General features: G+C 37.5%; 1 protein-coding gene across 4 annotated transcripts in view; it reads right to left on the reverse strand.

Annotated features, from left to right (window-relative positions):
• EML4 (EMAP like 4) overlaps positions 1–21,255 on the reverse strand; it is a 161,362-nt gene that overhangs the window by 72,745 nt on the left and 67,362 nt on the right. For 2 of the 4 annotated variants that reach the window (XM_047069456.1, XM_047069454.1), the window contains exons 2-4: positions 18,763–18,945; positions 4,417–4,434; positions 1,535–1,664 (exon numbers count right to left, since the gene is read on the reverse strand). In XM_047069456.1, the coding sequence (XP_046925412.1) occupies positions 1,535–1,664; positions 4,417–4,434; positions 18,763–18,945 (331 nt within the window). The remainder of the gene's footprint in view (positions 1–1,534; positions 1,665–4,416; positions 4,435–18,762; positions 18,946–21,255) is intronic. The other 2 variants (XM_047069457.1, XM_047069455.1) reach the window with 1 other exon arrangement.

Here is a 21,255-nt window from a genome sequence, read left to right on the forward strand (position 1 = left end):
AGATCAGGGCCCCTGGCTGGCTCAGTGCAGCATGCAACTCTTGATCGAGTTTCAAACCCCACATTGGGTACAGAGATTACTTAAAAATAAAAAATATTTAATAAATAAGTAAATAAATAACCTAAAGATCTTGTTATTTCTTTACTATTCCTGTAGCCAAATGTTTGGTTAGCATCTATAAATCCACACTGATGAGTAACTTGTCACTGGCATTAGTTCATTAAGGCAACCATTATCTATCAGTACATTTTAAATATTATTCCATTACTTAAGGTTTTTCCTTAGTTATTCCTTGAAGAGAACAGTTGTAAGATTATGTAGTTGATCTCTTATGGTCTCTCCAAACTCTATGTGGGATAATCTGCTAGGAATTACACAAAAGTGCAAAAATTCTGTAAGCAATTTTATTGAAACAACAGATTAATTCATTGATGAAAAGAACATATAGAATGTAAATCTGTAGTTCACCGAAACTTTTTTGCAATATTTCCACTGCCCTTCTACCTACCATCCCCTAACACAGACACACACAACATAGTACTATATAGTATATATACTATTTGTACATAATACAAAGTATTATGCCTTTTTTTTATAGCATGGTTAAAGAATAAAAGTTATAATAGTGTTCAACCTCCCACAAATGTATATATATGGAAGATTCTATTTCTCCTTTAAAAACTGCTGTATAGGGGCGCCTCAGCACCCCTGGGTGGCTCAGTCGGTTGAGCATCCGACTTCAGCCCAGGTCATGATCTCGTAGTCCGTGGGTTCGAGCCCCGCATCGGGCTCTGTGCTGACAGCTCGGAGCTCGGAGTCCGGAGCCTGTTTCAGATTCTGTGTCTCCCTCTCTCTCTGACCCTGCCCTGTTCATGCTCTGTCTCTCTCTGTCTCAAAAATAAATAAACATTAAAAAAAAAAAAATTAAAAAAAAAATAAAAATAAAAAAATAAAAACTGCTGTATCAAATGTATTCCTTATATAAGCACAGAAAATGTGCTTATATAATTAAATATAGTGATGCTTATCTCATCAACAAATGCTTGTTAAAAAGAAACAAAACCACGGGCGCCTGGATGGCTCAGCTGGTTAAGCATCTGATTCTTGATTTCAGCTCAGGTCACAATCTCATGGTTCCTGAGTTCCAGGAACCTGTTTGTGATTCTCTCTCTACCCCTCCCCCCCCTCCCACTAGCATGTGTGCGTGTGTGTGTGCATGTGTGTGCATGCTTGCACACTCTCTCTTTCTCAAAATAAATAAATTAAAAAAAAATAAAAAGAAACAAACCAAACCAGGAAATGAAAACACTTTCTTTAGTAGGAACCAAAAGTTACCTCACACAACTCGATAGGTTACATGAATGTAAACTAACTGGGTGGGCTGGGTGGGTGTCTACATTCAGAGTTAAAGAATTCAAAGGACATGCTCACTTTAATTCCATACAGTCCTATTTCATTTTTTTTTTCAAAAGTAGAATTATCATATTCAGACAATTTTGCAATGGTAGCTTTTCTTTCCCTTACAAATGGATACCTTTTAGCAGCAGATGAAAGAGTTTCTTTCCTTGCAATTGCGACAGAGCTGGTGTGGCTTGGCTTTCTGTTTGCACCACTCCCGTTGGTTATACAGGACATAGAAATAGCTTCTCGAAGGCCTGGCTGGCCTAAAAGTGGTTAAGAAAAAATTTACATTAAACTTCAAAATATTTCTCAAAAACTGGGAACTTAAAAATTAAGTCCATTAAAATGTGTTTAGAACTAAGTAAGCAGACTGCTTCCTCTGGTAAGCAGAATACAGTATATTTGTCTCAAAACTTAATCGCATCAAATGGATCTATAAAAAGGCCATGCTAAATTGCTACAATGTAGCTAGACTTATTCTCTAGCTAAATAGTTTGCACCCCACACACAGCAGCTTTAAAAAACACCATTCAAAGTTGTGCTTCAGGTAAACCACAAATCTCCACATCATTGATTTTCAGAAATCACTCAGGTTCTACTGAAATCAAATTATTCAGAAATTCTAGAACCATAAATGTTAAGTCTTACAATGTTATTCCATATAAATAAAGCATAAATGTATAAAGCAACCTCTGCTTTCTTAATTTATATTGTAGAAGGATTGGAATAAATATGTGATGAGTATGATCGCTTCTCGGCCTTTTGGCTAAGATCAAGTGTAATATGTGATGAGTATGGGTAAACAGGAGACCTATTTCCTAGAAAAAGTTTCAAATATAATAATGTACAGTAACCCCCAAATTATGCTAATATCACTGGTCATCAAATCTACCACTAGTCTGCCAAACTGGCGACTTCTTGTTGATTTGACCGTTATTTTTTTTTGATTGTGGCAAAATATAACAAGATTTACCATTTTAAGCATTTAAAAAAGGGGACAATTCAGTGGCATTTAGCATATTTACTACACTGTGCAATCATATTCAATTCCAGAACATTATGATCACCCCAAACAGAAACCCTGTACTCACTGAGCATTCACTTCCCATTCCTTTCTTCCTCCCCTCAGCCCATGTCAAAGGTTAATTTGCATCATCTCTTTGTATCTGCCTCTTCTGAATATTTCATATACATGGAACCATACAATATGTGCTCTTTTGTGTCTGGCTTATTTTACTTAGCACAGTGTGTTCAAGGTTCATCCATGTGGCAGCATGTATGAGTACTTTATTATTTTTTATGGATGAGTAACACTCCATCGTATGAATATACCACATCTTGTTTATCCATTCATCTGTTGATGGATAATTGGGTAGTTTCAATCTTCAGGCTAATGTGAATTGTATTGCCATAAACCTTTTTATACAAGTTTTCATTTGAACATCTATTTTCAATTCTTTGGGATATATAACTTAGGAGTAGAACTGCTGGGTCACATGGTTATTTTAACTTAATGAGGAACTAATAAGACAGCAGATGCACAATTTTACAATCCCACCATCAATGTATTATTTCACCACATCCTTGCTAACGCTTATTTTCAGTTTTTTTTTTTAAATTATAGCCATCTCAGTTAATATTAAGTGCTATTTCACTGTGGTTTTGATTTACATTTCTCTAATGATGAAAATATCTTCAGCTTGTTGGCCATTTGTGTTTCTTTAGAGAAATATCTATTCAAGTCCTTTGCCCATTTTTCAACAGAACAATATTATGTAAATTGTTCATAATGCACTCTTACAATCCTTTTATTTCTGAAAGGTTCCCACTTTCATTTCTGATTTTAGCAATTTTTTGGGTGGGGGAGGGTCAGAGAAAGAGGGAAAGAGAAAATCCTAAGCAGGCTCTATACTCAGCACAGAGCCTGACATGGGGCTTGATCTCAAAAAACCTGTGAAATCATGACCGGAGCTGAAATCAAGAGTGGAATGCTTAACCGGTGGAAGTGCCCAGGTGCCCCTCTGATTTCAGCAATTTTTTTTTTTAATGTTTATTTATTTTTGAGAGAAAGAAGGAGAAAGAGAGAGAGAGAGAGAGAGACAGAGACAGACTCGGGGAGAGGCAGAGAGAGGGAGGGAGACACAAAATCTGAAGCAGGCTCCAGGCTTTGAGCTGTCAGCACAGAGCCTGATGTGGGGCTCGAACCACGAATCGGACTGTGAGATCATGACTTGAGCTAAAGTCAGACACTTAACCAACTGAGTCACCCAAGTACCCCAAATTTAGCAATTTAAAGCTTCCCTTTTTTTTTCAGTCTACCTAAAATCTTGCCAAGTTTGTTGATCTTTTAAAATACCAACTTTTGGTTGCATTGGTTCGCTGTTTTTCTGTTCTCTATTTCATTTATCTTTAACCTTTATTATTTCTTTCCCTTTGCTAGTGTTGGGTTTGGTATTTTTCTGTTTCCTTAAAATTAGGTTACTAAATTGAAATCTTTTTTTTTAATGTTTTATTTATTTTTGAGAGAGAAAGACACAGAGTGTGAACAGAGGAGGGGCAAAGGGAGAGGGAGACACAGAATCCAAAGCGGGCTCCAGGCTCTGAGCTGTCAGCACAGAGCCCGACGTGGGGCTTGAACTCACGAATGGTGAGATCAGACCTGAGCCGAAGTTGGACACTTAACTGACTGAGCCACCCAGGTGCCCCAAATTGAAATCTTTTTTAACACAGGCATTTACAACTACAAATTTTCCTCTGAGCACTGCTTTTGCTATATCAACAGCTGGTTTTGAAATGCAGTAAAACCTTGGTTTGTGAGCATAATTCATTCTGGAAACATGCTTGTAATCCAAAGCACTTGTATATCAAAGCAAATTTCCCCAAAGAAATAATGGAAACTGAGATGATTTGTTCCACAACCCCAAAATATTCATTTAAAAATGATAACACAGTAATATAATACAAAATAATAACTACAAAATATGAAGAAGAATAAACAAATTAACCTGCACTTACCTTTGAAAATCTTCATGGCTGGTGTGAGGGAGACAAGAGAGAGAAGGGTTATTGTGTAGGATGACTTTCACTCTCACCAATGTAACCAGTGCTATCTCTTGGCTCAATAGAACCTTTTTCTACATGGGGGCCATTGTATGTGCTCGTACGGATGCTGACTACAGTATTAACAAAACTCTTGTCATACATTGTGTTTAATGTAACTGGCAATAAGGCAGGAGAGGAAAAGGGTCTATATCTGCAGGCAGCCTGACCTAGAATGAAGCAAAGCATTCCTGAGCTTACTCTTGTATGGAAAAGCAAAGGATTGTCTATAGGCACGTTGAAGGGACAAAAACTACACTAGTGCCAGTTGTGGGCACCTTCCAATGTTCTGAAAAATCACTGATTTCTGAGAAACACCACAGCCTGAGACCAGGCATGGGACACAATCACCCACAACCCCACAGAGAGAGAGAGAGAGAGAGAGCGCGCTTGAGCGTGTGTGCCATTGGCTCAGTTGTGATCATGTGGTATTCGGTGTCACGTACTACCTGTACTGCAGGACGTGACTCATTTTTCAAGGCAAAATTTATTAGAAATGTTTACTCATCTGGGGCGCCTGGGTGGCTCAGTCAGTTGAGTGTCCGACTTCGGCTCAGGTCATGATCTCACAGCTCGTGAGTTCAGAGCCCCGCGTTGGGCTCCGTGCTGACAGCTCGGAGCCTGGAGCCTGCTTCGGATTCTGTGTCTCCCTCTCTCTCTGCCCCTAACCCACTCACATCCTGTCTCTGTCTCTCTCAAAGGTAAATAAACGTTACAACAAATTTTTTTTTAAATAAAAAAAATAAAGAAATGTTTACTCATCCTGCGTAACTCTCGTAGAACAACTTACTCGCAATGCAAGGTTTAGTGTATAATTTTTTGTTTTTTGTTACACACTAAAAAATCCCCATTAACCACTACATAACACACACACACACACACACACACACACACACACACACACACACACAGAGTCTGCAATCTACTTTCTTCTACTTTCTATGCTCTCTTTCAATGTCCCAAACCTTGTCTCAAAAAGGAGATCATGGGAATGCAAGCTGGTGCAGCCATTCTGGAAAACAGTATGGAGGTTCCTCCAAAAACTAAAAATAGAACTACCCTATGACCCAACAATTGCTCTACTAGGCATTTATCCATGGGATACAGGTGTGCTGTTTCGAAGGGATACATGCACCCCCATGATTATAGCAGCACTATCAACAATAGCCAAAGTATGGAAAGAGCCCAAATGTCCATCAATGGATGAATGGATAAAGAAAATGTGGTATATACATACAATGGAGTATTACTCGGCAATCAAAAAGAATGAAATCTTGCCATTTGCAACTATGTGGATGGAACTGGAGGGTATTATGCTAAGTGAAATTAGTCAGAGAAAGACAAAAATCATATGACTTCACTCCTATGAGGACTTTAAGAGACGAAACAGATGAACATAAGGGAAGGGAAACAAAAATAATATAAAAACAGGGAGGGGGACAACACAGAAGAGACTCATAAATATGGAGAACAAATTGAGGGTTACTGGAGGGCTTGTGGGAGGAGGGATGGGCTAAATGGGTAAGGGGCACTAAGGAATCTACTCCTGAAATCACTATTGCACTATATGCTAACTAATTTGGATGTAAATTTTAAAAAAATAACAAAATTAAAAAATAAATAAATAAAGGGGTTCTGGAGATGATAAAATGATATGTAAATGTGATTTCATGTTGCTCATTTATGAAAATTTTTCAAAAGTTAACAGCACAAATCAAAGTTTGATTATTGTTGAAACCAAAAAAACAACAAAAGAAATCAGGAGATCAACCACACCCATTAGGTGATTACACTATAGCTATTACATCAAAAACAAAAAAACGCAAGTGTTGCAAAGAATGTGAAGAAACTGGAATCCTTGTGTATTTCTGGTAGGAATGCAACTCAACCTTCTGCAATCTATCATCTAACCACTTCACAGAAATTTTTCTTGCCAATATCACCAACGGTTCTTTGTCACTAAATTCAAAGGATGCTTTCCAGTCCTTATCTTGCTTAGCTTTCCCTCACCAACTAATACTGCTGACCATTCAGGCAAGGACGGTATTCAGGCAGGAACAATGTCCTTAGTTTCTAGGACACTGCCTTTGCCTGAATTTTGTCTTAGCTCTCTGACCATTTTTTCTCACTCTCGTTTGCTGGATCTTCTTTTCCTGCTTACATTTTACTCCCACCCACTCATGGTATAAACCAGAAAACAGGAAATTAGCTTTGATTCTTCCATTTCCATACAGCCAACAATTAATAGGTGACTAAGTCCTTTGCTGCTTCTACAACTTCTTTTTGTTTTATTTTTCCCTGGTTTTAATTGAGACATAACTGGTATACAGTAAGTTGTACATGTATAAAGTGTACAATTTACTAAGTTTTGACATACATATATGTCTGTGAAACAATCACCACAATCAACACAGTGAACATAGCCATCATCCTCAAAAGTGTCCTTGTGTCCTATAATCCACCTCTCCCTCCCTCAACTTTGGACTCCAAGCAACCACCACTCTACTTCCTAATCACTACAGGTTAGTTCACATTTTCTAGCATTTTATATAAATGGAATAATACAATGTATATCTTTCTTGCCTGATGTTTTAAATTCAGCATAATTATGCTAAGTTTCATCTGAGCTGATAAGTGTATCAACAGATTATTCCTTTTTATAACCCAATACTATTCCATTACATGGATATATCACAATACTTTTATTCATTTACCTGTAGACAGTGGGGTTGTTTTCATATTTTTGTATTACAAATAAAGCTACAAAGAACATAAGTGTACCAGTCTTTGTGGGATACATGCTTTCATTTCTTAAAGGTAAATACCTGGGTTGTATGGTACCTGAATATTTAGCTTTTTAAGAAACTGCCAAATTGTTTTCCAAAGTGGTTGCACCATTTTACATTCCTACCTGCACCATATAAAAGTTCCAGTTGTTCTGCATCCTTGCAAATACTTGGAACGACCAGTCTTTTTCATTTTAGCCACCTTGCTGAGCATGTAGTGGCATCTCACTGTGGTTTTCATCTGCATTTCCTTAATGTCTAAAAGTACTGAGTATCTTTTTATGTGCTTGACATTCATATATCTTTGTTAGTCATGTGTACGTTTATATATTTTGCCTATTTTTTAAATGGGCTGTCTTCTAGATAAAAGTTTTTTGAGAGATATGTGTTGAAACTATTTTTTCCCGTTTTGTAGCTTGCCTTTTTATTTTCAAAAATCTCTGGAAGAACAAGATTTTTAAATTTTGATGCTCAATTAATGGCTTTCTCCCTTATTATTTGTACTTGTTTGTGTACTATTTATAACATTCTTTCCAAACCCAAGGTCATTAAAGGTTCCCCCTGTATTTTCTTACAGAAATTTTATGGATTTAGCTCTTATGCTGAGGTCTATGATCCATTTTGTTCATTTTTGTATGGTGTGAGATAACAGTCAAGGCGGGTTTGTTTTTTTGTTTTGTTTTGGCTTATGACCAAAATCTTGAATTCAATTTTTCCTCCTATCCTTTCTTACACCTAATCTTTAACATTTGTTCTGCTACTTGGAATGTTCTTCACCTGGAAGGCTCATCCTCACCTTTTAAATTTCAGCTGAACAGCACTTCGTCAAAGACGGCTTTTATGATCTTACTCTCTTACTACCCCCTTTTATTTCCTTTGCAGTCCTTATCCCCATTTATAATTATTTGTAACTCTATTTGGAAACCTTACTTGTTTTGTGCTTCTTGTATGTATCCCTGTGATTTATACTGTGCTTGGCACACAGAAAGCACCTGATCAGTATCTGAAGACTAAATGAATGCAACTTCACCACGACTGCCTCAAATTTCTGTTCTGGATTATGTTCAGTTTTAGCTCTATTCTCCCTACTTGTTATATTACCCTTCTCTTAAGGCATTGTCAACACTGCATCAGAATCCTCTTTCTGAAACATGCTGTATGTCTTTGAATTTGATATGCCATCAATAGTAACATGCACCATCATCTCGAATGCCCTATAAGGATGTGCTGCTTGTGAGAACTGTAGGCACAATCAATTGTAAGAAACAGGTGCTGTAATTTCAGAGATGTTAAAATGCAAGAAATATAGGGATTTCAGAATTAATGAATTTCTGTAAATCAACCTGTCGCTCCTCAGTTTAAAATCCCTAAATGGTTCTCCAGTGCCCTCCGGATAAGAACTAAATTCCTCAGAAAGGCATAAGAAAACCTTTCACCAAGGGCCCTATCTAACAGTCTAGGTTCATTTCTTAACACTCCCAACCTCACACCTCATGCTTCAGTTTCCTCTGAATTCCTTAACTAAGTACTTTTACTCCTTTGTGCTTTTGCGCCTGGATTGTCCTTTCTGGCATATGCTAGTCATCCCTGCTTGCCTAAATTAACACATATTCATCATCCATCTACCCATGGGTTTACAAAAGACTTAAAAGCCTTGTTTTACAAAAGAGTAAAAGGCAGTTACTGGCATCAAGGAGTTCAACATCTTGCAAGAGAATCACACTGGCAATGAAAATATGTGGTAAGTACAGTAACAGTGATATGAACAGAGTATGAACAAGTACAAAGGAAAGACACATAACTCTATAAAGATGATTAGGAGCACAGAACTCAAAAAAGATTTCCTAGAAGAAATGCAGAACAAAGTGTTAAGCCAAGTAAAAGATAGGTGATAAGATACTTGGAGCTTACTCTAGTATGTGCAAAGAAACAGACTATAATAGCAAAGTGGGGTGTGTGTGAGTGCATGGAAGAGAGGAGGCAGACAAAAAGCTCTTTGTGTGGTGAGAATGTGAAACAAGAGACAGCAGAGTCCAGATGGGAGAGGTAAACAGCAGTTAGATTATGGAGACTCTATCTACAGAGGATAGAGATCACTAAAAGGGTTTGAGCTGGAAAAAAGGAGTTAGTTCAATTTACATTTTAGAGAAAACCCTCTAGTGGCTACGTGAAGAGCAGATTTTAGGGTAGTGATCCAAGCATAGATGATGGAGATATGAAATAAGAGCCTGGTAGCATGAATGCAGGGGAGGAGTCAGTTTTAAGAAGTGTTTAGAAGACTTAAAGAATAAGGAGTTCAATTTGGGGACATTGTACATTTACGAATTCTGAAGGACACACAAACAGAACAATCTAGTAAGATAGACAATTCACGGGGCGCCTGGGTGGCGCAGTCGGTTAAGCGTCCGACTTCAGCCAGGTCACGATCTCGCGGTCCGCGAGTTCGAGCCCCGCGTCGGGCTCTGGGCTGATGGCTCGGAGCCTGGAGCCTGTTTCCAATTCTGTGTCTCCCTCTGTCTCTGCCCCTCCCCCGTTCATGCTCTGTCTCTCTCTGTCCCAAAAATAAATAAAAGTTGAAAAAAAAAAGAAAAAAGAAAAAAAAAAGACAATTCTGAAGTGCTGAAGCCTAGATCTGGGAACAATTTGGGAACTGGTACCAGTAAGTGGCTATTAAAATCATGAAGGTAGATGAGTGCTGATGTCACCTCCTGCAAGGAACCTTCAACTCTGGTTTGAGTTAATTAAGTATTTATCCTAGGTGCTCCCACAGCACCCTGAATTTACCTTTTTAATACGAATTACCTATAATTTTGTAATACTGACCTATCTGTCTTCTCAGTTTACCTGAGGTCCTTTGGGGGCAAAGTCCGTGTTTTTTATTTCTTTAATCTCCACCACCTAAAACAGTGCCTCGTTCACTGAAAAGATGAAGGAAACAGACACTGTCAATACAGTAAATGGTGTGGAGTAATATTAATTATCAAGTGCTTGCCAGGTGCTAGGCATTGTCCTAGGTACTTCATAAGTGGTATATCCTTTAACCTTACCCATAATCCTGAAAGGGATTTATTATTATCATCCCAATTTTACTGATGAAGAAATTGGAGAGATTATTAACATGCTCAAGGTTCTATTGCGGTAAGCAGTGAAATCAACATTTGAGTCCAGGCAGAAGGAGTAGTTAAGTAAGGAGAAAGAAATAATTCGCCTAACGTAGAGTGACATTTTAAGCAGTGCCAGGATAACACACAGAAACTTACCAGAGGGAGTAGGGGGAAAGGAAATTCTAAGCAGACAATAGTACTAAATCATCAAGGACCCCAGATACTAATGTAAACAGCAAGAGGGGCGCCTGGGTGTCTCAGTAGGTTAAGCATCCAACTTCAGCTTAGGTCATGATCTCACAGTTTGTGGGTTCAAGCCCCACATCGGGTTCTCTGCTATCAGTACAGAGCCTGCTTCAGATCCTCTGTTCCCCTCTCTCTGCCCTTCCACTGCTAGTGTTTTCTCTCGCAAAAATAAACATTAAAAATAATATAAATAAATAAATAGCAAGAAAAGGCCAAAAGAAGGTTTTCATGGTCGCCTTTAATCCTACAGTTTAATTTGAAATAGCTCTTGGTACTGGGAATCCTTAGCATTTGGATGAAAGAGTAAATCATCTCCCAAGGTAGAGGCAATGCATTAAGTAAAGCAGAGGCAGGAAACAAAAAGGAACTGTGGGTGAATGCTTGTTTTTCAGTTGAGAAGTCTAAAGTGTATTCTTTGAAATTCAGAATATTAGGAACTTAACTGGAAGAATGGAACATAAAAATGATTATTGAAGTTACACAGATCCATGACTGGAATGCACCCTTAGTGCTGCGTGTGTGTGCATATATGTATATATGTGTATGCACACACACACATCCCTCTCCTCTATGGCTTAGACATTATAAAGTCTGAGCCATGATCTCAAAGATTAGCCTACAGGACTGGAAGCAGCAGGAACCTCTCCTTTTTTACAAAAGTATAAGTAGTTCTATTTCTGAGCAGGAACCTGGCTGAAATAGAAATTTAGGCTAAAAGTCTATAAACCAGGAAGGTATTTAGTTTTAATTAGAGTAGAAACCATCATTAATGCCAGCTGAAGGCCAACAATAATTTTTATACTTTATGATGCCATAAGAATACTAACCATATGTTTTATATTCCTTGATGACAGACCCAAGCATAGGACCTTTCTGATAACTTAGCCTGACAATTCCTAAATACTAATGACTATACTATACACTAGACTCACACAGTAATCACTAGAAACTGTTCCATATTCAAAATCACAAAATCTAAAATCCTGGCTACCCTAATCCCTAATATTCTCTTAATCTTGGATCTATCCCAATCCCCTCTCTAAACCAGTTTTTTTTTTTTAACCACAACTTCCTGCTTCTAAAACTTTCTACTCTCCACGTTCAATTTAACAAGTACTTACTGAGTCATCCCAAGGCTAGCTGTTAGTAATAAACTGTCCCTGCCTTCAAATAGATTATAATCTAGCAGGAACATCAAATATACATACCAAAACAGACTTTTAAAACTTTTTAAATGATTCCAAGAAGAAACAAAGAAATAGAAATATTTATTGTCAGGAAATAGTTTGAACCTTAAAAGATGGAAAAATATGGCGGGCACCTGGATGGCTCAGTTGGTTAAGTGTCCAACTGTTGATTTCAACTCAAGTCATGATTTCTCGGTACGTGGAATTGAGCCCTTTGTTGGGCTCTGCGCTGACAGGGCAGAGCCTGTTTGGGATTCTCTCTCAAAATAAATAAACATTAAAAAAAAAAAAAAAGATGGGAAAATTTTTGATCAGAAGAAGGATAAAGATGGTCCTTGGAGGAAGAACTCTAGCTGACACTCAAAATTTTTAATTTATCTCAGATTCTCTATCATATGCCCCACAGCTCCAACTGCAGACCTCTTCCACTCTCTTTGTATTTTCAAGCTCCTTTCCTTTTGTCTCACAGGAAGGTGTACTTCAGTCCTTTCAACTCCTAATGGCCACTAGTTTTTTGAGAGTATATTTTGAGTTGAAATGACCAAAGATAGATTTGACTTTCATATAGAAATGGAACTCTAGATTTCTGGAAACGGTAACTGTTGCCTGGTCTGAGACAATATCTACTCATATACTTCTATATGCAAAGTGCATCTTAGAAGTCTTTGATCATTTGTCAAATAATAAAACACTTCCATCTCCTACCACAATCACCAGTCACTTTGGCCCAAGGGCCCACCAAGGAAATTCACTTTCCAACCAGATTAGTATGATTTACTTATCAACATCATTTACAGCAAACTTATGACAATTTCTGTGTTTTCCCAAATGTTATCTGGAGTAAGAGGCAATGATACAGACCTGTGCCTGTACGTTATCCCAGTTTCTACACAATTAGGATTGTTTTTTTTAAGAAAACAGATACTCTTTACATTTCAATTTTGCCTCTGGGCTCTCTCATTTCTCAAATGTCATCTGCAATGCTTGATACTTTTGGTTTACCAGCAGTTTTCCTGGTGTAAAATGACTGATTCTCATCTTCAGATAAATTTGACTCCTTTGCTTATATACCATTGTATACTAACAGCTTGTCTTCACATAATGCCACTGGACTGTATTCTCAAATTACATTCATTTGGTCACCCTGAGAGGTCTTAATGGGTTTCCCAGGCACCAGCTGTGACATAATTTGTCTTCCTGGCAGCTAATCTTGCCAAAGTGTTCCCTGGGCCTTCCCGTTTGTTCCAAAATACAGGTAATTTTTTTTTTCCTTTTGGCAGGAACTCCGTTACAACTGCTACATATATTATGAACATATGCCGTCAAAAGGAAAAAATTCTCCAACAGAAGAGAAGGTATATAAGAACCTTAAATGACTGGCTACCTTAAAAACTACTGGGGGGTGGAGGGGACGCCTGGGTGGCTCAGTTGGTTAAGCGTCAGACTTTGGGTCAGGTCATGATCTCTTGGTTTGTGAGTTTGAGCCCCGCATCAGGCTCTGTGCTGATGGCTCAGAGCCTGGTGCCTGCTTCAGATTCTGTGTCTCCCCATCTCCTGGCCCCTCCCATGCTCATGTTCTGTCTCTGTCTCTCAATAATAAATAAACGTTAAAAAAAAATTAAAAAAAAAAAAAAAAACTACTGGGAAAATTTCTACCTTAGTTAAGTGTCGAGCATAATATACCAAAGAAAAAAATGGGGCTTAGCTTTTAATACTGCTGGCACATGAGAAGGAATAAACTAACAGAAGAGTACTAAAAATACTGAAATGACTAGTTAGGTGTGCTTCTGACTTAGACATCTACTGAATGGTAATATTACTACGAAGTGACACCGTAGAATGTCATTAAACCAGCAGCATACACAACATTTAGTTTTAGTCACACCTAAAGCTATGTCCCCCCCGTATCACCACCATCTAGCAAAATTAGTTGAATTTATCAATAAGGAAGTTAGCCTATACTTTTAACCACAGTTTCATAAAGAGCTTTCACACTTATTTATCCAACAGGGGGTTAGCCTTACTTCTAAAGAAAAATCCTCTAAAAAAGTGTAGCTATCTAAGCAAATGATAGTGAGTATTCTCCTATCAGTAATTTATGTGAAAGTGAATACAATAAATTCTAATTTCACAGAGGACTAAAAAACAATTCACACAGAAGATAAAATTTTCCACAGTATCAGAAATTACTTTTTCAATAAAGAAAAAATATACAAGGGGCCCCTGGGTGGTTCAGTGGGTTAAGTGTCGGACTTCAGCTCAGGTCATGATCTCATGGTTCGTTGAGTTCGAGCCCCACGTCAGGTCCATGCTGACATCTCAGAGCCTAGAACCTGCTTTGTATTCTGTGTCTCCCTCTCTCTGTCCCTCCCCTGCTCGGGCTCTGTCTCTCTCTCTCTCAAAAATAAACAAACATTAAAAAAAAATTAAAAATATATACAAAATTCCCACAAAATAATTTTATTTTTTAAAAAGAGCGTTTTATGAAAAACTTCATTTATTATAAAATACTTTGCTTAAAATGATCATTACAAATATTCATAATATAAATCCTGTTTAATATCAAAACTGACAGTTGATCTTTATTAGGCTATATACAAACATCAATAGTGAAGAATCACCTAATATTTTCCCAATAATTTCTATTGTATATTATAAACTCCAAGATAAAGCTGTTTAGAATTTCCAATAATAAATTTAAAACCTTTAAATACATATTTCTCTAAGTATCAATATTGGCAAACAAAAATTAGTCAAGCAAATTTTTCCAATAAAAGGAACCAGAGTAATTCTTAACAATGAATTATGCTCATCTCTAAAATAATATCTCCCCAAATTGTTATATAATCAACTCCCCCTTTAATCTATTTTATAGACAGCATTTCAAAGCCTGCATCTAACTAAGTAACTTAAAGAATAATCACTAGTAGGCTACCTGGATGGCTCAGGTGGTTGAGTGCTGACTTCGGTTCAGGTCATGATCTCACGGCTCGTGGTTTGAGCCTTGCGTTGGGCTTTGTGCTGACAGCTCAGAGCCTGGAGCCTACTTTGGATTCTGTGTCTCCCTCTCTCTGTGCCCCTCCCCCATTCACACTCTGTATCTCTCTCTCAAAAATAAACATAAAAATTTTTTTAAAAGTCAAAAAAAAGAAAAAAAGAATAATCACTAGTGGACCCCATTTCAGAATGTAACCATGTTGGCACATTGTAAGAAGAGCAGTCATAGTAAGCTTATAAAGTACAATTAGTGGAAAGGAGCTCCCTATCTAATTAATAAGGTTATTAATAAGGATTAGGAGTTGATAGTATGTGGGGGAAAAAAAGTTCCAATGTAGCAGCTGCAGATGGCTCTGTAACTCCAGAACTAGGTTAAGTCGTCACTAAAGAGCCTTAAATAAATCTGATCCTAAATTCACTTCAGAGACAAAAGGAATTATGAGTAAGGACAACTAAACAAAGACTAGAAAGAGTAACTTACAGAAAGTATGTCCCTGGAGAATAGGAACTACAGCTATTTAATTTTATTTGTATTTTATGACATTGGAACAGGTAAGTACGAAGTAACTGATGCATCATACAAAATTTACTACTGTCTATCAAATTTTTAAAAAGCAGTCTTTAAATTTCTCTATAAATGGGTGCCTGGGTGGCTCAGTTGGTTGAGCATCCGACTTCAGCTCAGGTCATGATCTCACACTCCGTGAGTTTGAGCCCGCGCTGGGCTCTGGGCTGACAGCTCAGAGCCTGGAGCCCACTTCAGATTCTGTGTCTCCCCCTCTCTCTGCCCCTCCCCTGCTCATGCTCTGTCTCTCTCTGTCTCAAAAATAAATAAAAAAACATTAAAAAAAATTTTTTTTAAATTTCTCCATAAATATTTTTTACTCAAATATCTTGGGAAATAAAAAAATCAGAAAAAAGTGTTTAAATTTTTCTCAACACAAAATTATAACGTACTGTTGTTTTAGCATAATAAAAAAATTCTCAATGTTTTCTAATTAGTATGACCTATTTAAAATAAGCTTTCTTTTTTAAAAAAATCTTTTTAACGTTTATTTATTTTTGAAAGAGAGAGCGAGTGAGCTGGAGAGGGGCAGAGCGAGGGAGACACAGAATCTGAAGCAGGCTCCAGGCTGTGAGCTGTCAGCACAGAGCACCTGGGGCTCAAACTCACAAACCATGAGATCATGACCCGAGCAGAAGTTAGACGCTAAACCGACTGAGCCACCCAGGCACCCCTGAAACAAGCTTTCAAAAATATTGTGGATAATAACCAAACACTGTACCATTTTCTCTTTCAGAATTTAAAATATTTATACAGTCAGAAGCTGAGGTTACATGTCAATTATAAATGGTAAGTGTGTTCTTTCTCTACACCAAGTTCACCTTCCCGTTAAAGCCCACACACACTAACTGATCTGGCTCCTCATTCTACTCTAACAACTCCAGAATCCTCTTATTAAAATCAATTTATAACCAAATAAAGTTCTTCCTGGCTTGATTTTGGCAGTCCTCAAAGCTGGTTCTCAAAAAAATTTAAGGACTGCAATATAACATTATTAGCCAAAGTGGTTTCTATGAAATCTTTTGCCAAACTTTCCAGTCCCTTATCCCTTGTCACTGACACATTTATCTTACTAACCACTAATGGAGCAGATCAACCCAGCCACCTGTCTAAGTCTCCACTATTAACTACCTAGGCCTAGAGTGTTTGAAGGTGGGAAGTATAAGAATGGGAATCACATTGTGTGTGTACACACACACACACACACACACATATATCACATCTTCTTTACCCATTCATTTATTAAAAATACAGCATAGGGAAGGGAATATAGTCATTAATACTGTAATAATGTAAGGTATGATAATGTATGGGAACTATCATGGAGAGCACTGACTAAACAGAATTGTTGAATCATGATACTGTACACTTGAAACTAACGTAACACTGTATGTTAACTATACACTTCAATAATAAAAATTAAAAATAACTTAAAAAAAAAAATGGAGGGGCGCCTGGGTGGCGCAGTCGGTTAAGCGTCCGACTTCAGCCAGGTCACGATCTCGCGGTCCGTGAGTTCGAGCCCCGCGTCGGGCTCTGGGCTGATGATGGCCCAGAGCCTGGAGCCTGCTTCCGATTCTGTGTCTCCCTCTCTCTTTGCCCCTCCCCCGTTCATGCTCTGTCTCTCTCTGTCCCAAAAATAAATAAACATTGAAAAAAAAAATTAAAAAAAAAAAATGGGAACCACACAATCAGAATGCACCACTTCAATGTTTTCAAGGTGACTCAGCACTTCCTTCGTATGTCTATGGTCTCCTATTCTCTAGTCGTTCCAATTACCCCTTTTTTCACCGGTAGGAACTGTCTTACCTTCTTAGAAAGCATCACTGTCTCCTGAGGAAAAGTGGTAAGGAATCGAAGTTCCAGCCCTGACAACTGTGAACATTTAGTGACCCCCACATAGTTTTAGTTCTTTTCAGTCTATCCCAGAAGAAGGAGTCTTCTAAGACCAATAGTTTCTTACCTGTGCTACAGTTCTTGTCCAAACTCTCAGGAAACCTGCCTCATCAATTCCCACTCCCTATTCATGTTGGCATTAATATCTTCCTCCATGCTGTCTTTTGTCCTCAACTTATCTTTATCCTCAAGTCTATAACATCTTAAACAATAAAAATTAAATTAAAGCTGACCTTCAATTTAACATCTTCCTCTAGTTACTACCATCTTTCTTCCCTCAGGCCTATTTTTTGAAGAGTGACTATAGTTGCTACTCCCAATTCCACAATTCTCGTCAACTGTAATCTGATTTGCAATCCTACCACTCCACTACAATTGCTTGTGGAGGTTTCTAGTAACCTCATAAATGCCAAATCCAAGGGTCACCTCTCAGTCTTTGTTTTATTCAATCTCTTTGTAGCATCTGGCAACATGAATCACTTTTTCTTTGCTGAAAAACTAGAGCTCCCAAGAGAACTATCCTGAGCCTCGTTCTCATTTTACATCCTCTTTCTATGGCTCCAACTATTATCCATAAGCTGAATATTCCCAAATTCTTCCTGCTAGCCAAGATTAACATGAACACTAGACCTATAATTCAGCTATGTATGTGTCTACCTCCACACCATATAACTTCAAACTCAACATTCAGAAACTGAATTCATAAATATCCTCACTTTGCCCATTGCCAAAATGGGGGATAGTTATGCCTATGTCCACCTACTCTATCAAAAAAATCATAAGATATATGAAATAATAGATTCAGTTGCTTAACATAAAAGAATTTAAAATTCTTTCTGGGTGGTTGGAGGAAGGGAAAGGCCACACAAGATCTGCTCCAAACTCAGAATAATAGCATTCTAATGACTGTTTCTCTCAACCTGTGAAAACCCTTAATATCTAGAAGTTAAAATTAACACGGTACTGGGGTTGGTAATAAGAGCTTAAATTCTTCAGAACTTTTCTCACTAATGACCACAGAAGGCTTAGAATAAGATTGTTTGAACTATGACTTTTATCATTTCTGTAATGGTAAGAGGACTGACTCAAAAAGTACATGGGTGCCTATCTACTATGTTCAAGATACAATGCTAATTAATTACTATGGGAGACACAAAAAGAAGATTCAATTCCTGTCCTCAGTAAATTTGTTATCTAGTTGGAAAATACTAAATTCACACAAATACTATGACATAAAAGCTGTATGTACAATCAGTGGTATTACAAAAATATTCCTACTTAAAATAATAAATAGTAAACTTTCAGAATTTCTTGGGAATGAAAAAAAAAAGGCAATGTAACAAACTATAGTTACAGCTAATCCAAAAGACAAACTATAGTTTTATATTCTTGGTTTAATGTCACTGATAAAATACACAAGTTTTACACATTATTGCAAAGTAAGCTGCAAAAAGCAAGACTTTTCCTACTTTAACAATTACCTTTACTTGGAACTGATTTTTTCACTGAGGCTACATGGTCTTCGGAGATTGCAAGACGCCTCAAAACATCAGCCAAAGCTGCCTTTAGCACAGTGATTTCATCTTCTTGTTGTTGAACTCGTAACTCAAGAGCTGAGAGGCGATCTTGAACATCGGAAGTACTTGCAGCAGAAATACTATCATCTATAAAATGAAGAAGATGGGTTGTTGTTTTTTTTAAGTAAACTGTTCAAGAAAGAATCTAACAACAAATAAAGAGATCTATTCAGGGGTGCCTGGGTGGCTCAGACGGTTGGGCTTCTGACTCTTGATTTTGGCTTAGGTCATGATCTCACAGTCATGGGTACAGGCCCTGAATTGGGCTCTGTGCTGACAGCATGGAGCCTGCTTGGGATTCTCTCTCTCAAAATAAACAAACAAACATTTAAAAAAACAAAAAAACAAAAAAGATTCTCCCTTTCCCCGTCTCTCCCCACCCTCCCACCTCTGCTCACACTCACTCTCATGCTCTTAAAAAACAACAAACAAACAAAGGAACATAAAGAAGATCTATTCAGGTAAGTCTTTTAAAAGATGACAAAAATTGGGGGGAAAAAACAAACCCATCATTTTTACACAGATTAACTTCTGTAAGTATTTTCCATAGCTATTTGAATGAATTAAAAATAGTAAAAGTTAATATATCTGACATAAAACTACAAGTATGAAAATTTTCCCCATGGTCAAATTTTCCCCATTATTATACTATAACCTTAACTAGTTTTTTCATCAAAATTTTCTCTAAATAGATCACTTTGGAGACTTCTGGAAACTTGCAAGATAGTCAACTATCCAAAGTATCCTTTAAACTATCATATCATTATCCTACTTCTCTATGAAAATAAAAAAGGAGTAGAAATCACTTCACAGTTTTGCTTTATGTATAAGACTGCGAACCACTCACCTTCAGCATCAATGATCAGAAAGCACTCTTTATTTCTGTCTTTACTATTATACTCCCCAAATGCCACAAGATATTGCTATATATTCTTGTTTTTTCTTACCCGAGTCCCAACTCTTGAAAAAGAAGTGTGGTTTCTATAAAGCACACAGCTAATACTTATTTGTTAGGTATATAACAACAACAACAAAAAGACTAAATAAAGTTTAACTATAACATAGCAATTACAAACTACTTCCAAAGCTATGTAACTTTAGAGCACATTGTTAACAGTTGGTCAGTCAGAACCCAAACATATAGAAAGATCAATAGCTGTTGGCTAATACACTATAAGCATGAAAATTCAGATTCTTACAAGAAGTATGGTTTGGACCAGAGTTTTATAAACTGGGTCAGTTATTCACACAATAAAGGCATAGTGTGCCATTTTTCTCCTACTGAGAGAATGTGTTATCCATCTTCTTAAAAAGACAATTTAACTCAAAGTTTGAGTTAAAACAATTCAGCATTTAAAAAGCAAGGCTATCACCACTTTGTTATGGAGCCGTAAACAATATTTATGTTTAAGATCACTGGGGCGCCTGGGTGGCGCAGTTGGTTAAGCGGCCGACTTCAGCCAGGTCACGATCTCGCGGTCCCTGAGTTCGAGCCCCGCGTCAGGCTCTGGGCTGATGGATCAGAGCCTGGAGCCTGTTTCTGATTCTGTGTCTCCCTCTCTCTCTGCCCCTCCCCCCGTTCATGCTCTGTCTCTCTCTGTCTCAAAAATAAATAAACGTTAAAAAAAAAAAATTAAAAAAAAAAAAGATCACATATGCCAACAGACTCTCAGGTATACATATGTACTCTCTTTTTTTTTTTTTTAATTTTTTAAACGTTATTTTTGTGAAAGAGAGAGAGAGAGACAGAGCGCAAGAAGGAAGAAGGGGAGGGACAAAGAGAGAGGGAGACACAGAATCAGATGCAGGCTCCAGGCTCTGAGCTGTCAGCAGAGAGGCCGACATGGGGCTCGAACCCATGAACGGTGAGATCATAACTTGAGTCGAAGTCAGACGCTTAACGGACTAAACCACCCAGGCACCCCATACTCTCTTCTGCTTTTAGAGGTATTTCATGCACAATCTTTGAGAAGTACCAGTATAGAATGAAAATTTATCTTCAATTTAGACTTTAATAACGATTAATTGTATAATCTTAGGCAAATTCTCTGAACCTCAACTTCTTCATCTTTAAACAGGTTATGAGGAAGGTGCCTAAACATGTTTGATACCCAACAAATGTTAGGATACAACAGAAAAGTACAATAGTTGTAATTTGAGTGCTTTGGGTGCATTTGTTACATAAAAGGAGTTCTGTCAAACTGAGATGCTTAAGAAAAGGACTAGTAAGAACAATTCAGTCTCTCACTTTAGAAATTTTAATATTTGAGGCCTCTTTCATTTCCACAGTGGCCCAGCTGAATTCTAGCTGACCCACACGCTTCGTGCGTTCTATTATGTCACTATGATTTTTGTCTGCCCAGAATGCCTTCCTATTTTCCTTCTTCTGGTTGGAAG

Source organism: Lynx rufus, unplaced genomic scaffold (assembly GCF_022079265.1).
Source record: "Lynx rufus isolate CCGP_SWC_20201006 ecotype Redwood Valley unplaced genomic scaffold, mLynRuf1.p SCAF_8, whole genome shotgun sequence".
In the NCBI taxonomy this organism is placed as follows: domain Eukaryota; kingdom Metazoa; phylum Chordata; class Mammalia; order Carnivora; family Felidae; genus Lynx; species Lynx rufus.